At 26.9% G+C, this 20,828-nt stretch overlaps 1 protein-coding gene across 1 annotated transcript in view; it reads right to left on the minus strand.

Annotated features, from left to right (window-relative positions):
- The window catches only part of LOC147807199 (fatty acyl-CoA reductase 1-like), a 67,327-nt gene extending 55,077 nt beyond the window's left edge, over positions 1-12,250 (minus strand). Inside the window, exons 1-3 of the mRNA XM_087167951.1 lie at positions 11,999-12,250; positions 10,439-10,614; positions 1,251-1,367 (exon numbers count right to left, since the gene is read on the minus strand). Of these exons, the coding sequence (XP_087024077.1) occupies positions 1,251-1,367; positions 10,439-10,537 (216 nt within the window). The 5' untranslated portion in view covers positions 10,538-10,614; positions 11,999-12,250. The remainder of the gene's footprint in view (positions 1-1,250; positions 1,368-10,438; positions 10,615-11,998) is intronic.
- Positions 12,251-20,828: the final 8,578 nt, after the last annotated feature.

Here is a 20,828-nt window from a genome sequence, read left to right on the forward strand (position 1 = left end):
GAAAACATAAGAGGAGTAACATAAAAACATAAAAGAAATATATTTAAAAAAAATTCCCTTTTTCACCTAAAATTTCTGTGCATTATTCGAATATTTAGTTTAAATTTAACGAAGTTATTATAGTTATTATTTAGAGTTAATTTTATACTATCCATCAATAAATTCTTACGATAATAAATTCTATCAATAATTCTTAAGAACTAATGTTTGCATTTCGTTACAATATCTTCATTAATATTGCTTCGTATCTAAATTTATTTTTTAATTGAACACATTAAATTTTTAATTTAACTGTTTAATTATTTGCCTTTTTCATACTTAAGGTATACAAATAATATGAAATGAATTTCTGGTCCTAATCTGTTTTTCGTGAATGCCTGATTGGGAGGGGGGATGAATATAGTGACCCCTTTTATATTTCTTGTTCATTTTTCCGTCATCAAAAAAAAATTCAAAGGGTTCAATTTCATCAAAGAAAAATTTTATTCAAACAATCTCCCCATCTCCATTTCCGCCATGATTATTGATGATGAATGTCATCTCATGATGATGAATGTCATCACATAAAATTGAAACGTCATTAAATGCTAACGATCTGATTGGTTCAGGTGTGAGTTGATCTTAATTATAGGCAATTTTTTCTCACAGGAGAGAAGCGGTTGCCGATATTTCGAGTAACTGCGATTCCTATATTACACAAGTATTTTCCAGCAATTTATCGAGGAGGATGAGGATACGGTTGCGCATAAGATTGACTTACCGGTTTCATTTCCAATAATTTTCGTGTGATATATCTATTAATGAAAGAGCGTTTATTATAAAAGGAAGCAAAAACAGTGAAAATATTGCATGAAGCTCTGAAAGGTTTTTCTTCATCGAAATCGCAACTAATCTATTTCTTTCCAAATTTCAATGTATATGTTAAATATTTATAATTCATTTTATATAATATTATTATTATTTATTATATTATTATATATTATATATTATTATATAATATTATTATTATTTTATATAATATTAATATTATTATGTTTAAATAAATCTGTTTTATTTATTAAGCCCTACCTGCGCATAGAAACCATTGAAATATTTATTAGTTCCAGTCAATTGACGTACACATTTTGTACGGATAATAAGATTTTCAAATAAATGAGTCTTTTAAAAGAAAATCTATAGCTGGAAAATTATTTTGCATCATTGGTTTATTTACAACATTTCTGAACTTATACAAGTCTAAAAATTTCTACCTTTTTCTGCAATAATATCTTCTTTCTTTCTTCTGGCAATACCCCCTTCTTTGGTCTGAGTAGAATGAAGATACGTTTTATTTCAGGCAAATTTTGGAAAAGAATTCCCAACAAAACCTGCAAGCAAAACAATCAAGTTATATTTCAAACATCTAATGCTTCGAAATTTACAGCTATAATTCTAAAAAACGTGTTGAGTGGAAGGATCACTAGAGTTCCCTGAATCAGGAGCTTCTTTCTTCTCTAGCCAGCAATGATTTTTTTAAACTAGTAAATATACCCATGTCCAAACAATAACTCTCAATTTATTCAACATTTCGGTTATTATTATAAAATTACTCAAGTAAAAATTTCACAAAAAAAAAGATATTTTCTTTTCAGTAACAATATATTTAAAAAATTGTAAAAGGGATATGCATTTATAAAAAATTCCATCAATATTTCTCATAAAAACTCTCAATTCTAACTTTTCCAATGGCGGGGAAAACAATCAAATTCAACAAAGAAGAACAATAAACATCAGAAGGAATCCCATGAAGTAAATGAAAGATCGAAGTCATTTCCCCAGAAACTCTCTTGCACACCAATATTTAGTAGTCTCGGAGTAAAGTCCTTGGAGTGATCTACGGCATAGACTCAGACATTAAAATTAATTATTAAATTTCGTGATTTAATTTTAAGTTGTCACATTAACCAACTATAGACAAAAGTATTGACAAATAATTTAATGCTTATATTAAATTTTCAAATAATTCCAAAAAACCACCAAAAATTTCATTTCTCTATTTTACATTATTTATATAGTTTTGAGCTTTTTTTGTCAAATAGTCAGTGATTTTTCTAGCAAAAACAAAACTTTTTCACTAGTATGCTTCTTCGATGTTGACATTCTGTTTGAATACGTAGAATTTTTTCTTCTTTTGAAAATAGAACTTTAAAAGTAAATTTTACTTCACAATCAGCTTAATATACTTCATAAAATTGCGCTTTGTATAAGCGTTTTGAAAATTAATAAAATTTTGCATCATGCTATACAGTGCATTTGATTTTTTTTCTCAATTTTGCATATATCGGGAACCACATAAAATTTTCTAGTTCACATATAAGCAAATGAATGAGCAGATTGACAGCAGGAACCGTAATGCTGAAGAAAAAAAAATTGCAAAAAATGATGCAGAAACTTACAGCTTTAAAGATTTAGAAATTGGTAGATTTAATATATATTTTTTGAATATTTAAAAAATCTTATCCTTATTACTAACTTGTGAAAATTAATTGATTTTCCTTTAAAGTGCGCACGTCATACAACCTTAAAGTTGTTTGTTTTAATTTAATTTTTAAAACAATTATAATTGTTCTGTTGGTAGTAAATTTGCATTTTTTAGATTTGGATTAGTTTTTGAATTTTATTTGCAAGAATTTTTTCTCATATTTTTATTTGCAGTGTATTTCATAAGTACCATCCATAATAAAAGAATATTTAGTCCTTATCCTTTGTTTTTTCCTCTCTTAAGCCATTCTTTGAGACTTCAAATGAGTACACTTTTTTGCTAATATTTTTAAAGAGAATTTCAAAAGTGGAAATAAGTTTTATTGCGCAGTAATATTTTATGCCGGTTGGAGAACTGAAAAATTTAAAAAGGTACATTTATTTTTGAAAATAATAACTACTATTTTAAAGTTTTACAATCTTAAGGATCAAAACACTTAGCTAAATTATTTTACCTCATTTTTATATTGAATGAATGGTTTGTTTGCGAATAATTGTTGTTCGCAGATAAAGTATGTTTACGTTTATATCATTTCCATTTGGAATTCAAATGTTTTTCGCGAGGTACTGAAATAATTCTGTAAAGCTTATATTTTTAACAACAATTTTATGAAAATGCCAGTAATTCTTTGCTAACATAATATGACGTATTTTTTTAGTCTCGTAGTCATTTCTTTTTTCAAATGTATCTTTTCTTATTTTCTAATGTATGATTAAATCCAATATTTCATTACATTTTAGAAAATAAGAAATGATACATTTGAATGAGGCTCATTCTTTTGATATTGAAAAAGAATCAGAATTTAAAAGCAAAAGGAAATCTTTTCTTATAAAATCATTTTCTATTATGAAATGCAAATAATGCTGTTTCATAATAATATCAAAGAGTCCTACGTGTTCATTTTATTGAGTTTTAACATGATACATAATATTTAGTTATTCTAATAAAAAACTGAAAATTACCCTTTAAATATATTTAAAAAACTAAAAATTCAAAACTTACAAATATTTAAGTGCTAAGGAATTGGATAAAGCAAAAATACTTTATTTCACTCAAAAAAGATATGAAATATTTATTATAGTTTTCAAACAAATCTGATTGCCGTGTTCCTTAGCACTTTCGTGGATAAAGTTACAAACTTACTGAGAGATCTTGACTCTCATTGGCTATGGCTGTGTGTCTTCGTGTTACAACATGAAGCCACACAGCCATAACAAAGAGTTAATTAGGTAAGTATTTTCTATTCCTTAAAATTCAGATCTATTCAGGAGAAATTAATATCTTCCATTTCTAAAAATAATCATAAAATTGCCAACTAGAAACTAATTGCATAGAACTAGAAATTTTAACTCCATTTTTACAGATAAAACGAAATCAGCCACCCTGCCACAACTTTGACCTGGAGAAATAATAAGTGGTGATTCAGCCTATAACAATTTATGTTCTGAATATTCTTTTTACAACTATTATTATAATAAAAAATACTGTCATTCGGGCTATAGCCCATTATATTATATTCAAGCATTAATTATCTGAGAAATTTTAGTTGTTAAAACGAAGCTATTAAAATATTGCAGGAAACATTCTTTAAATATCTAGCTATGAAATTTTTGAAAACAATTCATTATTATTAATTAGGCAATTGTTATTTATTAGGGCAAATTTTACGATAATGACAACTCTTAAGGGGTTTCTTTCATAATTATAGTTTATATAGTAGTTATGTGTGTAATATTTTAGTCTTTTTTAAAAAAAATCTTTCACCAAAATTTAATTAATTTCATAGTCATTGATGAAGGTTATCAACAAAATATCAAACAAGTAGAGACTTATCAAAAAATAAGTAAAGTCTAAATTTTTATCATTTGCTGATTATTTTTTTATTCAGCACGTGTATTATATTATTAATTATCTGAATTTTATATTATTAATTATCTGTTTTCCTGGCACTACCAGTGCAAAGCAAAAATATATACTTCGGTTGATGATATCAATTTTAAAAAATACACTGCAATCTGAAACTATTTTGTAAAGCTAAAAATATTAAAACATATAGAAGTATAAAGTGATATTATATATTCATTCATTGTTTGTTCAATGCTACAGCTCTATCTGTACAGTGGCTGAAGCTTTGGTCCCTGAAAATCTTTTTTTTTTACTATTTTGACCATCTGCAGATCAAATTTTAATTTTTTTTTAATCCTTAAGCCATTTTTGTTTTTAATGTTTCAAATTGGTGAATAAAATTAAAGAAAATTTATTTAAATTTTTTTCCAAATATTATTTAATTTTTTTAAAAAAAATATTTCTTTAATTTTTTTTAAATAAATATTTTTTATTATTTTAGAGGTAGGAGGCAAAAAGTTGCAAAGCAGTTGAGGGCTTTATTTAGTCTATAGGCTGTAAGTTGTATAATCATATACATTGTTAATCAGTTTCGTATACTTGAAAGTATACTTTTTAATTTCAACCTTCAGCCCTTTGTTCAACCTCCTTCATTGAAATTTAATCCATGCTCATAAGTAAATTAGTAGAAGAAATATTATCAACTTGAAAAAATATTATAAAAGCACTTAGTAAAACTTAGCAAGGTACATAGTAAAACTTAACATAAGTACTTAAACAAGGCAAGGAAATCTTTCAGATCAGACCTATTTCTTTCAAAACGCTGAAAGAAACTTAATGGAAAAACTAAAAATGAACCATACAATTGTCTAGCATTATAGGTAGTTAAAATTTAAACGGATAAATTTAATATAGAAAGAAAATTCTTTATAATGTTTTTTTTTTAAATTTTGCTTTTTTAATGGCTTTATATTTAATTTTATACATATTTTAAAATATATATTACTCATTAATAATTAAATTTGATTTTTGTTATCCTCAATTCGTTAGATATATGCAATGATTTCTAGATAAATAATGTATACCAGCTTACATTTAGTTTGCTGTTCATTCCATTTTAAGATAAAAATCATTTTTAAAAAAATATCAAATCAAGCAAAATATGAAGAGAATTATGTAATTAAATATCAGTAAATGTTTTCAAGAATTTAGATAATAAATTTATTTTTCAAAACCTCTGGCATAGTGAAAAAAAAAGTTTTTAAAAAGTGAAGAAAATAAATTTTTGCCCTACCATAGCATGTTAGATTGATAAATATACTGAAATTTTCTTTTTTTTAAATAAATACCTCGCATTTAAAAATGCATTTTAAAATTTTAATTTTTTCTCGAGGTTTTTAGTTCTGTTTTTAAAGTTATTTCCCAATTACTCATTAATTTTTTAATGAATATTCAGTCATTTAAAAGAAAAATTTCTTAATTTTTCTTCCTGAAATTAAAATCTATTAATAAAATTATATAATTAATAAATTATAATTAATTATATATTTTTATTAATTATATAATTATTAATTATGTAATTATTAATTATATAATTATTAATTATGTAATTATTAATTATATAATTAATCATTATATGATTTTATTACTTATATAATTATTAATTATATTAATTATATAATTAATAAAATTATGATAAAGTATTAAAAAATAAAATCTGTATTAAAAATATGTTATTCGTTCAGGCTTCTAACAGCTTGCTGCCTACCAGTACTTAGTGGCCATAAAGTCTTCAATTAAATAGAAATATAAATTTCATATTTTTTCTCAATTGTGGGCAATGTTTTGAAAATAAATCTTTTAACTATATACTGTTTGATATTAGTACCAACACTTATGTCGAGAAAGCACCCTTCGAAACCGATGTCTGATTAGATTTGAGAGAATGTTGAAGTCAATATAATAAAAGTAAATTTACATTTTGGTTATAAGCTCTGTTATCAACAGTTACCTTTGCTTCGCGACGAAGGATCACACGTAGACCATTGCTAACTTAAAATAGTAAATAATAGCTTAATTTATAAGTTGTTTATTTTGTTTTGTACTTAATTTAAAAAATTTTTAAAAATTTAATGCTTCTAAAATGAAGTTTCTACAAATATACTAGTTTTGGACAGGATGGTGAAAATCATTATTTTTACCATTATGTCTAAAACCTTACCAAACTTGGTTAAAAATGCTAGATATTTATTATGCTTAATTTGACCTGATATCTATATTATAGCAAGCTCATCTATTAACAGACAATATTGTCAGTCTACTCTGGAATCTAGATATTTTTTTGATACTGATGAATATTTCAGCATTTTTGACTTATTTTAATAAAATTACTAAACTCATTTCATATCAGGTTTATTTATTTTAGGTGCTTCATTCTACAAAGAAAAAATTCTTTGTCTTTCATGGACCAGTGAAGATTTTTTTTAACAGCTTCGAAAGAGACCAAATTTTTCCAATTCATTATTTTGAGAACTCAACGATCTTTCTCTGCTGCATCGATCCACAAGTTTAGGTCGCTCTTTATATTGTAAGGTCTAGCTGAAAAAAATTTCTTCAAGAATGTTCTATCCTATGTGGATTCAAAAAACTAGTATGGATCCTTACAAAACATAAAAGATAGTAAAAAATAAGGAAACCCCCCCCTCTAACTCTCTGTATCCTCAGTTAGCTACGTTATTTATTCCCTTAAAAATCCATAATCTGAAATATTAGAATTCATACATTGCATAAGACCAGATTTGAGGTTCTTGAAAAAAATTTCTAATGAGACTTAAAAAAGTATATTCAAATTTAGAGTAAGTATTCCTTAATTGAGAACTCTTTTCTGGTGACATAGTACACAATGTGCTGCATAGAACATTTATTGTGTGACATAAAAAACTGCCACACGTGTCTGAGTCTAAGTAAAGCAGGCTAGTATTAGCAAGAATGGAAAACTACCTTGCAAGTTTCCCTTGTAACTTCACACTTCCGGAGTCGGGTCATTATAATCTCTTACATAAAAATAAATAAATAAAACAGAATGTGATGACTGTTGCTAAATCACATACCTCTTTTAGTTTAGGACTTTCCAACGGTTAAAAGTGTTTAACACAGCTAATTGTGAATAATTGGGAGACTATTTTAATTATACTCTCCTATGAAAAACTTTTTTAAAAAATGCAATCAGAAGCATTTTACAAAATTTAATAAAAATGTTAAGCAAACAATATCAATATTTAATGTTTATTTATTTGAGTTTATTAAAGTGAGGCAATTTATATATAATTGAAACTAATCTTGTAAGTTATAATGTCTTAGTATTTTTTTCAATGCTGTTGTATAAATAAATTTTGAAGCTGTATTAATATCTCATTGAATCTCTTAATAAGATAAGTAGGTCCTGATGTAATTAGTATGGCTACCATAATTATGTCCATAGTACAGAGGTTTGGACATCATGTTAACCTTTTTCGTAAGGTGGTGCAAACAAATAAACCAGTTTTTAAAGCACAAATTCCAATACATTGGGGGTAGAACAATGTTAATATCAGTATAATGCAGGTCTTGGTTTTATGACAGATACCAGTATCACTAAAACTAGTACGAAACTGGTTTATGAAACAGAGATCCTGGTATAACGATGGATCTAGCATGATGCAAACTTATGAAAAACCAGCTCTGACATCATACCAGAACCAGTATTATACCGGCTTATGAAACACGGGTTTCGATATGATTGTCAGATCCGGTATCGTAACGGAACTCATATGATACCAGCTTATGAAACACCGGTTTCGGTACAATATTGAGTCTGGTATATTACTGTCATACCGGATTCAATGTCATACCGGAATCAGTGTTACATAAACCGGAATAATTTCTTTTATACTGGAAATCATATTTTCCTATAGGGAACGCTTGAACAGATGCGACCGAGATGTCCGAACAGAAAGCTCATTTAAAATGCTTTTAATTAGATGATGAATAGTTGTTTCTAAATAATAAGGTGTTTTTGAAATAACCAATTAAAATGTTAACTAGTTCAATTAGGTGATATGTAATATAAATTCGACGATTGGATAAATTAGATGATATATTATTAAAATACAGAATATTTATTGCATCAGGTATTTTTTTATTATGGTGTAATAATTAGATAAAATTATTACACGCACTGAAGTCTTTTAATAATTACACGTTTTGCACGAGTTCATATGCAATGTTTTTATATTTAAACATACATGTAATGGGCCTTTATTCAGGAGACTTTTTATAAACTTCCTATTTGTATTTATTTTTAACGTATAGCATTACAATGTTAACCAATTAATACATGAACGTAAACAAGTGCTAACCGGTTTCGGCCGCGTAAAAGCAATAAAGCTGTATATTATCACCTGATAATTAAGACTTTACGTAGTATTTATATATATATATATATATATATATATATATATATATATATATATATATATATATATATATATATATATATATATATATATATATATATATATATATATATATATATATATATATATATATATATATATATACAGTCAAACCCCGCTGTAGTGAACCTTCAAGGGACCGAAATTTCGGTTCACTATAACCGGGTGTTCACTATATCCGTTACGCAGGCAATTTAAATAATGGTTCCCAAACTCCTCCCTTTTATAACACATTATTCAAATAAATGACTGAAAAATATTTTGTAGTAGCAAAAAATGCGTTATTTTTCATTACTCTTCGTCTTGCGTACAAAAAAAATTTGTAATTTTTAGCTGATGAGCAATCCTCAACTTTAGATATGGAAACACTTCCCGAATTTATGGAAACTTAATTTTTCCTGAATTTATGTTATTCTGTTTTTTAAACCTGTTTAACCTGCCATTCGAGCACATAAAAGTAGTCTCATAAAAGCACTTAGCAAATTCATTGACATTTGTCCAAATACTGAAAGATTGCGGCTTCTTCGAATGGTGAACCACTTCAGTAATGCTTCTTCAACATCCTTGTGATCTGCTTTTCTCAACTTTTTTCTGCCATCAAAATATTTTTCATGAGCAGAAATTATTAATTGTCTATTTTTCCATATGTTACAAATTTCAGATTTGGATAGTTTATATTCCCTGAAAATATCAGTTTGATTGCATCCATTTTCAATTTTTCTGATTATGCCCATTCTATCATCAAAGGAGAACGTTTTACGTTTACTGCTCGCCATAGTTAAATTTGAGACACTTGTTTGCAGGGTTTTTTTAACTGAACTGAGAGCAAACAGGAGCTAAAATGAGGACCTTATCAGCACATATTAGTATCCAACCCTTTGACCAATAATGAATAATTACTCATTCCATCTGACAGAAAATGCATATTCATCCCACTGATACCTTACAGGTGCATCATCTGCCTGGGTTGGAAACATATGCTTGATTTGTTTAGGGAAAGGAAAGTGAGATAAAAGAAGCAAACGAGGAAAAATGTTTATCACTACATTCCCCTCTATAAATATCTTTAAAAATCGGTATATGTATTTATTTTGAAGTAGAAATTTCAAAATTATTTCGAAAAAATGAAGAAAAAAATCAGTTGAAGATAGAAAAAAGTTCATTATATCCAATTTCCTCACTTTTTGGGTTTACTATAAACCGTGTTCACTATAGCGGGTTTTGACTGTATATATATATATATATATATATATATATATATATATATATATATATATATATATATATATATATATATATATATATATATATATATATATATATATATATATACATATATACATATATATATATATATATATATATATATATATATATATATATATATATATATATATATATATATATATATATATATATATATATATATATATATATATATATATATATATATATATATATATATATATATATATATATATATATATATATATATATATATATATATATATATATATATATATAATACACAAAAAATCACTTTATAAATAAAATTACTAAGATCAAAGGAGGTAATTACCGATCCAAGAAATCCACTTGCTCCAGTGATAAACAAAGTCTTTCCGTCATAAAAATCGGACACTCGTTCGAACTCTCTCTTTTTATCTTCATCGCACATATTCTTTCAGTCGAATAAATAGCAAAATATTGTTTCACTAACACCAGCCTTCTTCAACTTAAGTGTATCTTTCGATTCTACGGGAAGAAATAATAAAATTTGTATTGTTTGTACTGCTGTATGCTGAAGAGACTTCAGTCCTGCCAACTACTTTTTGAAAAAAAACTGAAAAGAAAACTATTTTCTACTTTTCCAGGCAGTCTGGGAAATCTAAAATAAAATATGACATAAGCACATATCCTTCAACTTTTTTTTTTCTTCTGAATTTTCGCAGTAATAGGAAATATAGTATAAATAGCATAGGAAAAGAAGAAAATAGTAGTTGTAATTTTTTTAGCTTCCTTGAGAAGTAGTTGGCAAGACCTTCCTGTAAAATCAATTCGTTTTTTTTTAAAAATTAGATGAGTTAAATTTTGCAAAGCAATGACATGTTTAATATTTATCTAACTTCAAGTAAGCTTAATCTGCTCTTTTTTCATTCTTCTACCATTCTAAGGATAATTTGCTTCAACAGCTAAGAAGCCATAATAACATTTATTTTCTTTTCATTGCCCAAGATCTATACAATTATACTATGAGTCATGAAATAAAATAAGAAATTGTACAAATTACAGGAATGCATCACTCAGAGAGAGAAAACAGTGTCTTACAAAAACAGTCTTGTGTCTTATGAAAAGACAATAACACTCGGTGATAAGGATTCCTCTCGATTGTCAGCAGTGAAGTAACTTTGATTCATCAGGACGGTGTGATGGGTTTAGTCTTGTCCTACCACAGTTTGAATCGAGGTCCAATTTTCCGGACTGCGCTTGGTCGATTGTCTCTGTACTGTGTCTGACTGCACTTTCTTTGATTTTGTTTTGTTATTTCGAAATCCACTCTAATGAAAAATCCCCGCTGACCAGAAGAGTTCACGTGCTGCTAGGAAATATAATGTAAAGGACGGTTGATCACTAATCACCATCTGTTTTACGATGTCAGTTGTGATAACATGCGCATGGATCAGTGGATTGCTCACGTACCAGTATTGTCGCAGGGACACCTTTTAGGATGAATCGCAGAGGTCATCGATTGTCCATTACTGTCATGCCATTACGATATCAACAGCCAAAAGTTAAACCATTAGAAACCTAAACTTCTTCTCAGTTTGAAATCTAAATGCAATTTATTTCAGGCATTGACTAATCGACTTAAGCAATTCATGAAATAATTAAGCAATGCGTGACCCGACCCATTACAATCTTCATTATAATCAGCATATATATATATATATATATATATATATATATATATATATATATATATATATATATGTATATATATATATATATATATATATATATATATATATATATATATATATATATATATATATATATATATATATATATATATATATATATATATATATATATATATATATCTGAGATAAAATAGATAAATTAGCGAAATTTTTCTTACTTTGACTCTCGGGCTAAGAAGACGTCTTTTTTGAATGCTTTTATAAGGGAAGGATAAACAAAAACGAAATATCTAGAAATAAAGTTTAGATCGATATCCTTTAGACTTAGTTCTGGAAGCGATATTTGTTAATATTGAAGGAGAGAGAAATGGATAAAAAATTTTAACGCATTGCGCTATTAAATGCAAGTTAGAAGGAAGGAAAAAAGAAGGAAAACGCCCCAATGAAATCCAACCTGTAATTTTTATTATGATAGACAAAGTTACAAACATACGGAAGATTACTGAATGATAATTAAATAACTCATTTCCCAAAGGGAAATCTAAAAGATTTTCGGCCAGTAATATCATGAAAGTGCTACATTTTTAATGTTTTCCTTTTCGTAAATTTAATTTCACGAAATATTTTGAATTTCTGTGTTAGTTCCTTTGTGTACAAAAGAAAAATATCACGATTTATTATTTTTTTAAAAAAAAGGAATATTAGCAAATGAAAACACAGTTGAAAAAAGTTATTTAAAACAACATCGTAGTTTTTCAAAAACTAATATAAATTTCTAGTGAAAAGATGCACAGTTTTTAACGAAATGAGTATAAAACTATCAACCCTAAGAAGCAAGTTCATATTTTTACTATGGTAAAAAAAAAAATTCTTTACTTAAACACTCTTGAAAAACATTTCATGTATTATTTTTTTTAAATGATTACAATTTTATCCCTAACAGCAGTGTTATGCAAATAATGTAGTTAAGTCAACTTAGTTATTAATTTGATGTTATAGTTATTAGAAAGCAAGTATATATTTTTACTTCTGTTTCTTACAGAAACATTTCACTTAAATATTCTAAACAAATATTTCATATGACAATATTTTTATTAAGAAAAATAATTAATATTTTATTAGTATTTGATGTAACGGTAAATAGTTATTTATTTTAAAGAAGTTTATATAAGGACCAAGGGATAAGAAAGTAGGTACAAATTTTTACTTCTATTTTTTATAGAAATATTACATTTAAATACTCCAGAAAAAAATTTCATACGATATTTTTTTTAAAAAGTTACATGTTTTTATTTATATTTGGTGAAAAGATAGAGTTATTTATTTTAATGAAGTTATTAATTTATAGTCATGGGCATTAGAAAGTAGGTACATATTTCTGTTTTTGTTTCTTTTAGAAAAATTTCTCTTAAATATTACACTTGAAATATATTTCATGTAATAATATATTTTTTTAACTCGTTATAATTTTATACTTATATCCGGTGTGGAAGTAGATTCGTATTCATTTTAATAAACTTAATAATTTTATGCCGTGAACACTTAAAAATAAATACACATTTTTAATTTGGTTTAAAAAAAAAATTTCTAATTAAATATTTTCGAAAATTACTTCATTTAAAAATGTTTTTTAATAACTAATAGACACTAAATTCTTGCTCACTTATTTCTACAAACTCCGTGATTATTTCACATTCTTCCTTATTTTTCACTTAAAAATTTGATGTATTCCAAATAAAAAAGAGAGAACATTTTGTTAACCCCTTCCTTCTCGCTCCCGTGATATTTCCGGGCTAGAGTGTTCAGTAGTAACGCGCCAATAAGAATGAAACTAATTCATTTCTTCTGCCCGGAAAACATTTTATTTCTCCTTTTACACACCAGATGGCAGTACCAGGATATTTTTAAGGTAATTGTAGATAGTTTATCTTAAACTAGATGTAGGAAAGAAACTCGGTACTACTGTGACGTTGGCCTCTGTATCTCATGCTTTCAAATTTATCACACAATAAAAAATTAACAATCTTTATATTATACGAAAGTTTAATAAAATTCTTTTTTAATGTTTGAAACACATATTTTTTAAATTTTCTTTTCTTGCTGGAAAACCAACATTAAGTCATAGTTGTTGTTAGCTTTTCCTAAAAATTTAATTTTTTAAAATTTCAAGCTAAAAACAAATCAAAAATTAAAAATGAATATATATATTGTTCATAGACATATTTTTACATAATTTTCGGGGATGAAAAAATAGGCACTTTCATGACCGTTTTCTTGAAAATTAAGCGATCGTTAAGGAGTTAATATGTTAATCTTAATGACATGAAAAATTACTGGGATTTTAATAGTAATCAAACTGAAAACTTGAGAATATAGGTCGTATGACTCAATAACGAAGAAATAAATGAAAAGTAAATTTACTCCAACTACGCAATGTGCCACAACTGTTAAGGTACACAGATACATTTTTTCATAAATTTTTAAATAATGCATATATTTACCTGTTTCAGACGATGAGGATCCGTACAAATAATAAAAAACTGTCTTTAATTTATTATATGTGACACAAAATTTGAAGTAAGTATAAAAAAACACCGTCTACGATACCCAGAGCAGGATTAATAGGGAGGTTATCGGGAGTGTGTCCCCAAATTTTTTCGGGCCTACTAAAACGGTTCTCTAAAATTTATAACTTAATAATTCATTCTTTTAATTTTTTTAAAAAGTTATTAGATATTTCGAAGAGCATTTTTTTAAGCGTAAAATTTGGGAAATAGAAAAAAATATTATATTTGGTCATGTTATTTCCTTTTTCCTCCCCCCCACCCTACTCACTAATCTTATCTATTATCTTCTATTGCTTAAGTCACAAGCGCTTGGTTTTTTAGACTAATTTTCAGTAACAATCTGCAAAACAGTAACAATTTTCTGGAGGTTTTGTAACAAATATGTAACAGACTTAAATTCTAATTTGCTGCTTTCAATTTTTAAAATTTGCATGTTTTCTGTTCAAATTTTGTATTTTGTTCTAACAATTACTTAACATTTATAATTTCTTATAAGACGTTTTCCTGACATCGAAACTTAATGGAATCGAATGTTAATGTAACGATTTATGGATGAAATAAAAAATTTCATAAAGCTTTTTTTTTTCTTTTTGAAAACAAGTTTAATTGGTTTTGAATTTCATAAAAAATTTCAATATTTCTGTATATAGGTAAATTTTGGATAATTTGGAATAGGTTTGGCTCCATATTAGCCTAAACTTCATCTTACCTTAATCGAACCTTGTTGGAGCACTCAATTTTAGCAATAGCCGAAACGGGAATAAAGGAATAACGCAGAATGGAAGTTTATTGTTATACAGAAGTGGGGAATGATTCCCTCAAAGTACTAAAGGCTGGTTTACTAAAGGCCTGTTTTTAGTAGACGATCCAAGTTCTTGGACGAAGATTGATTGATTTTGATTGAAACTTGTTTTGCTTTGAGCTTGGATCGTGAAAACGATCATCCAAGTACTTGGTCTAAGTCCTTGGACGATAGTAGAGCATGTTCTACTTTCCATCCAAGTTTTTCCTCCCTTAACCAATCAGCTTCTTAGGTTTTGTGACGTCAACAAGCAGGCATCAGATTATGTCATTTTGTTGTCTGTTTTCTCATATTTTAGTCCAAATAAAATGATCTGATACGGTTTATTTGTGTTATTATGAATTTATATAGTTATTTTAAACTTATGTAAGTATGATTTTATAATGTTGAAAATGAACATTGCATAAGTTTTTCTTCCGACCACATTCAAGACCTTGGATAGTGTCGACTAATCATCCAATTTCTTGAACAGAGAAATTCCTCCAATTTCTCGGATTCTAGAACTTGGACCGTGTAAACAAGCCTTAAGACATTGTGTAAAACATATAGAATGAAAGCCACACCCACATAAAAGATAAATAAGTGGTTTTTTATTTTCCTTCCTTTTTTAGTTTTTTGCTTGCAACCATGCCTAGAAATTAACAAAATACTAAAATTACATGCGCCCTTAAAATAGATTTAGATAAATTTTCGCAATTTATATTTTCCATTTGAAAATGCATTTTTGGGCTACAGCGTTTAAAAGTAGGCATAATGCTTTTTTTTTAACCAAAGCAAAAAAAATTTCTCATTTTTATCTCTGATTCTGGAGAAATCGCTAAATCAAATTTAACGTTTAATTATATCAGTCGATGCGGAATTTATTGATCTTTGATTTTGCTATTAAGTAAAGCAAGTTGTTCAGATGTTATGAGACAAAAACTAAAAAGGTGTTTTAAATAAACTATGAAAAATAAAAGTTAGGTGTGCATAAGACCATTTTTTTTTAACTTAATTGATCAAAGTCCAATATTAAGCAATAAAAATTTAATTTTGAAACATTTTTGCAATTTCTTTTATTTCTCCAGTCAGTAATTTAATATAAAGAAATGGCTTATTTACTTAGGGAAAGAAAATGCTATTTGATAATTTTTTTCGGTCAAGTTTAAAAGAGAATGAAACTATGATATAGAATATGATCGATGGTTATGAAGCAGAAAATATCAAAGATATTGGTGGGAATTATTGTTGTCGAACAAAAAAGATGAAGAAAAAGTGGCGAATAAGAAATAGGATGAAAAGGAGAGAAAAGAAGAAAAGTTAAAAGGTAACAAAAAAAAAGTACGAAGTGAAAAAAAATATGAATTCCAAAGTTTGAGAATAGAAAAAAGAATTTAATTGAATGTAGAAGTTAATGACACTAAGTCAAAAAAAGAAGAAAAAAAGATGCTGCGTTAACGCCAAAAAAGAATAAGAAAAAAATCGAAAGTAAAATGCATACTACAAATTTCTCGTACTGAAACTCATGAAATGGACATGATGAAACATGTTCATTCAAAAGTGCATGAAATCAAATAAAATTGCAAATACACTAAAGCAGTTATATAAAATATTAAATGCCCTAAATTTCCAAACAAAGTGTGTAGTTTGAGAAGTTAAAATTGCGAAAAGCTTTATTTTTTCATGAAATCAATGTTATTTTAATTTTCTATCATAGGCAATCTTTTTTCAAACAATTTACTTTGATTTCTCATTCTCTAGAAAACATGTTACAATGAAGGGATCATTAATTTAAACTAATAACTATTTTTTTCTTTTTTTTACATAGGGTTGTCACAGAGTAAAATTTAAAGCTTCACTTAATATAAGCTGTTCTAGTAATTAAATATGCAAGGACGTTTTCAGAGAAATTAAGCAAAGTTTTAAAATTTGCTCTTTAACAGCACAAGTAAATTCTTAATCGTAACTTTTTAATGCCCAAAGCATTCAGTTAAATATAAACATATTTATTTTCCGTTTTTATTTCTTTGTTTATAAAAGTATTGCATAAAATAAAAATTATAACAATTTTTTCTTCGTTTTTTGTAGCTCAAGCTTATGTTAACTAAACTGTTTCCTGCTATTTAATGTATGTAAGCAATTTCCAATTTTCCTTATTGTTTTTTTTTCTGTCTTTTATTTCTTACATTTGTTACTTTCCTTTACACACTAATTAATAAATTAGGTTGACATAAAAGGATTTACCTTGAGAAAGTAATGAGTTTTTTCGCTATTTTCAAATTTTTTATTTTTGTGTTCTCTGGAAATGATAGAAGGTATTGGTAATTTCACCTTGGAAAAACCAAAGTAATCATAGTGAGAAATATAGTAAAAAATATCGTGAATCACAGTGAGCAATATAATTTTAAATAATATTATTCCGAATTGCCATATTGGAATTAAAGTGATGGCTAAATAGATAAATTAACCACTAAACTTTTGCCACTATAAATCCCTGTTTTACAATAAGGCCTTCAATTTTCAAAAAAATATATTTTTGTAAACAACAACGTTTCCAAGTATAAAAAAAAATATTTTATTTTATTTTTCACATAAGAATAATAAGAAAAGGTTTTGACTTATGAGACAATTAAAACAAAGTTCATAAAATTATAATAACTAAAACTAGTAATTTAAAAACAAATATTCATAAAATTATAATAATTAAAACTACCTATTTAAAAGAAGAAAAAAATTATTAAAGCTAGCGAAAATTACCAGCTACTCAAAAAAGTTCAAAGCCTCCAATGATTGACAAATTTTATCCAAGAGGAAAAAAAAAGTTCAGGTTTCAAAAGCTCTAAAAAGATGGAATAACAATGAAGCAGAACAAGCAAGAAAAGATGTGAAAAAGTACACAAACATTAAAACTGTTGTTTACAATGTTAATGTAGACTGCTTTCATGTAGTTAACCAGATTTTTAAAATGTGTATATTTATTTAAATCAGTGGTTCCAAAATGGTATTCGTGTTCCATGGAACCATAGAGTTCCATGAAAGAGTTAAAGGGGTTCCTTGAGTTAGTACTTTTTATAACCAGTACTGAGTTTTGAAACCTTTGATTATCTTTTGATACAACTTATAGGTCATAATTAATTTAATATTTCGGATGCCTTACTTCTAGGGAAATGCCAATAAATTAGAAATGGCATTTTTTATATGAAAATATAATATTTTTAGCTATATTGAATAAATTATGTAAAAAGCAAGCATTTATAAAATATTTCATTAGCATTTCCAATCGCGCTTTTCAGATCAAAATGAAATAATTAAATTCTTTATTAAAAAAAATATATGTTTCCCTAATAAACATTTTCAACCTTTTCTAACAGTTGCTTTAAGTTTTCACTTTGAAGTAAAACATAATTCGGCTTATTTTATTCATGTTCAGCTTATCTATATACACCAAAAACAAATTCATAACTAGATTAGCTATAGCACAAAGACTTCAAATTCACCTGTCGAACATAAGATCTAATTTAAGATTATTACTGACAAAACGATGTAAATCTTCATTCCTCTATATAAATATTTTAAATATAGTCGTATATAAGTTATAACGTTCACTATTACTTTAATAAACTTTATTTCTAATGTTGGATGTCCGATGAAAGAAAAATGATAATTTCGAGTTCCGCAGCCGAAAAAAATTTAGAACCACTGATTCAAATAGTTCCTTTTTTTTTTTCATTGGCATAATTCAAGCCTTGAACGCCATGATGTAAAATATATCATTATCCATCGTTACTACTCAAATAGTTCAAATTAAATATAGGTGACGAATGTTTTCATAAATGGCCGGCATTGAATTGAATGTTGGATTCAGGGACAAATATAGGGGATGTGGTGATTAGGTTAAAAATATTAAATAAATTAATTCAATAAAAGTTAACAATCAACACAGTTTAATAATAATAGAAAAATAAAAGAAATTATATTAAGTTACAATGTAGAAAGACAGACAGGATTAGCGACAGCAACTGCTGTCGCTAATCCTGTCCAGTAAAAACGTGTAAGTCCACCGGTCAGCAAGTCGGAATGAATGTATGTAAATTGACCCGTTGCCATTTGTTGAAACTAAGGTTTGAACACAGAGATGTTGCCATCTTATAGAAAAGTCATTTCCTTGAGGGAAAAGTTTTGCACTGCCACCTGGCGAATAGAGTTCATCGCCATCTGGTGAGAAGGTGGTTCACCACAGGGATAAGGACATTTAACTTTTCCCGGGGGGTTTTAGAAGAGCAACACGCTTTTGACCGACCGGTTTTACGCACAAAAAGTGGCGTTCACGTCGTCCTAAAGATCATTTTCTGTCATCCCCGCCGTACCTAAGCATTGCGAGTAATTAGTGTTGATCATTAAAAAGCAATTTAATTTCTATTCTAAAATTTTTTTATTTCTGAAAACCAGTATATTATCTATTATATATAATTCTCTTTCAAGGCTCCCAAATTTTGGCTGTATTTCTTTTCCGCCGGTGGCAACGTTTGCTTTGTTTTGAAAACACCAAAGCATTCTGCCTTTTAATGATGTGTTTCTGATCTAATAAGTATAATTCTCTTATGTGACTCCCAAATTTTGGCTGAAGTACTTTGTACATCTAAATGAGATTCTTTTTACCACAGTTAAATATTTACTTTATTTTCTTCATTCTTAGAGAAAACAGCCGGCAAAGAATTCTGTTAGGTTAAAAAACATTTCGTTAAAAAAATAACGAATTCTAAAAGAAATAAAAATAACAACTTAAATAAAAATGCTTTTGCCCGCCATAGAATTTTTGAAAGTTAACTTAGCAACATAAATCAAAATGAAATAGAAGCGCAACTAGATCAAAACTATGATACCTGAGCGATTGACGTAACAAATCATTCAATTCTAAAAGTGTTGTATCGCCAAATGCCCAAATTAATAATTGTGTTCTTAAAGAAATTCTATAAAAAGTTTTAAATAAACAACCTACTTCTACTACTGCTTCTTGAAGAACTTGCTCATTGATTAAAAATATTGTTTTAATTTTATAGTACTAACTTTACTTCTACTTTCATTATTGCTATGACCCTCTTTCATTACATTTTACAACTTCATGCTAAATTTGAGGACTTTAAGTTGTTTTGTGGTTGAATACTGACATTTAGAAATGTGTACATAAAAAAAATAATATTTAGAGGTTAAGAGTTGCCTCAGAAAAATTTGAATTGTTGACATTGAACTTAACAATGGAAACAATCGTTTTTGTGAAAAATTTAATTGTATTGTTGACATCAAAACTAAAATATTGTGTTTCAACTTAACAATACTACCTTAATTTATACTTTAGAATTGCTTCGGAGAAATTTGAATTGTTAGCAATGACTTAAACAAAAAGTTTTATTTTAACTGACAAATACTATATTATAATTTTAACTTTTTCTATGACTATACTCATTTTCTTACTCTTTTCTTTGTTTTTTTTACATTTTATGTTTTTGTGATAAAATAAAAAACTTATAGTTGTTCTGCTTCTGAACACTGAAAACACAAAATGATGGGCTTCATCAACAATAAAAAATATATACAATTATTTTACAAATTCCATATTATTAAGGTGGCGCCCTTCAGAGAATTAAAAATACAAAATTATCTTCATCAAAGCCGATGCTTTACATCCGGCGTTCAGTGGCA

The sequence above is a fragment of the Parasteatoda tepidariorum genome, chromosome 7 (assembly GCF_982258835.1).
Source record: "Parasteatoda tepidariorum strain Cologne lab strain chromosome 7, Ptep-v5.0, whole genome shotgun sequence".
NCBI lineage: Eukaryota > Metazoa > Arthropoda > Arachnida > Araneae > Theridiidae > Parasteatoda > Parasteatoda tepidariorum.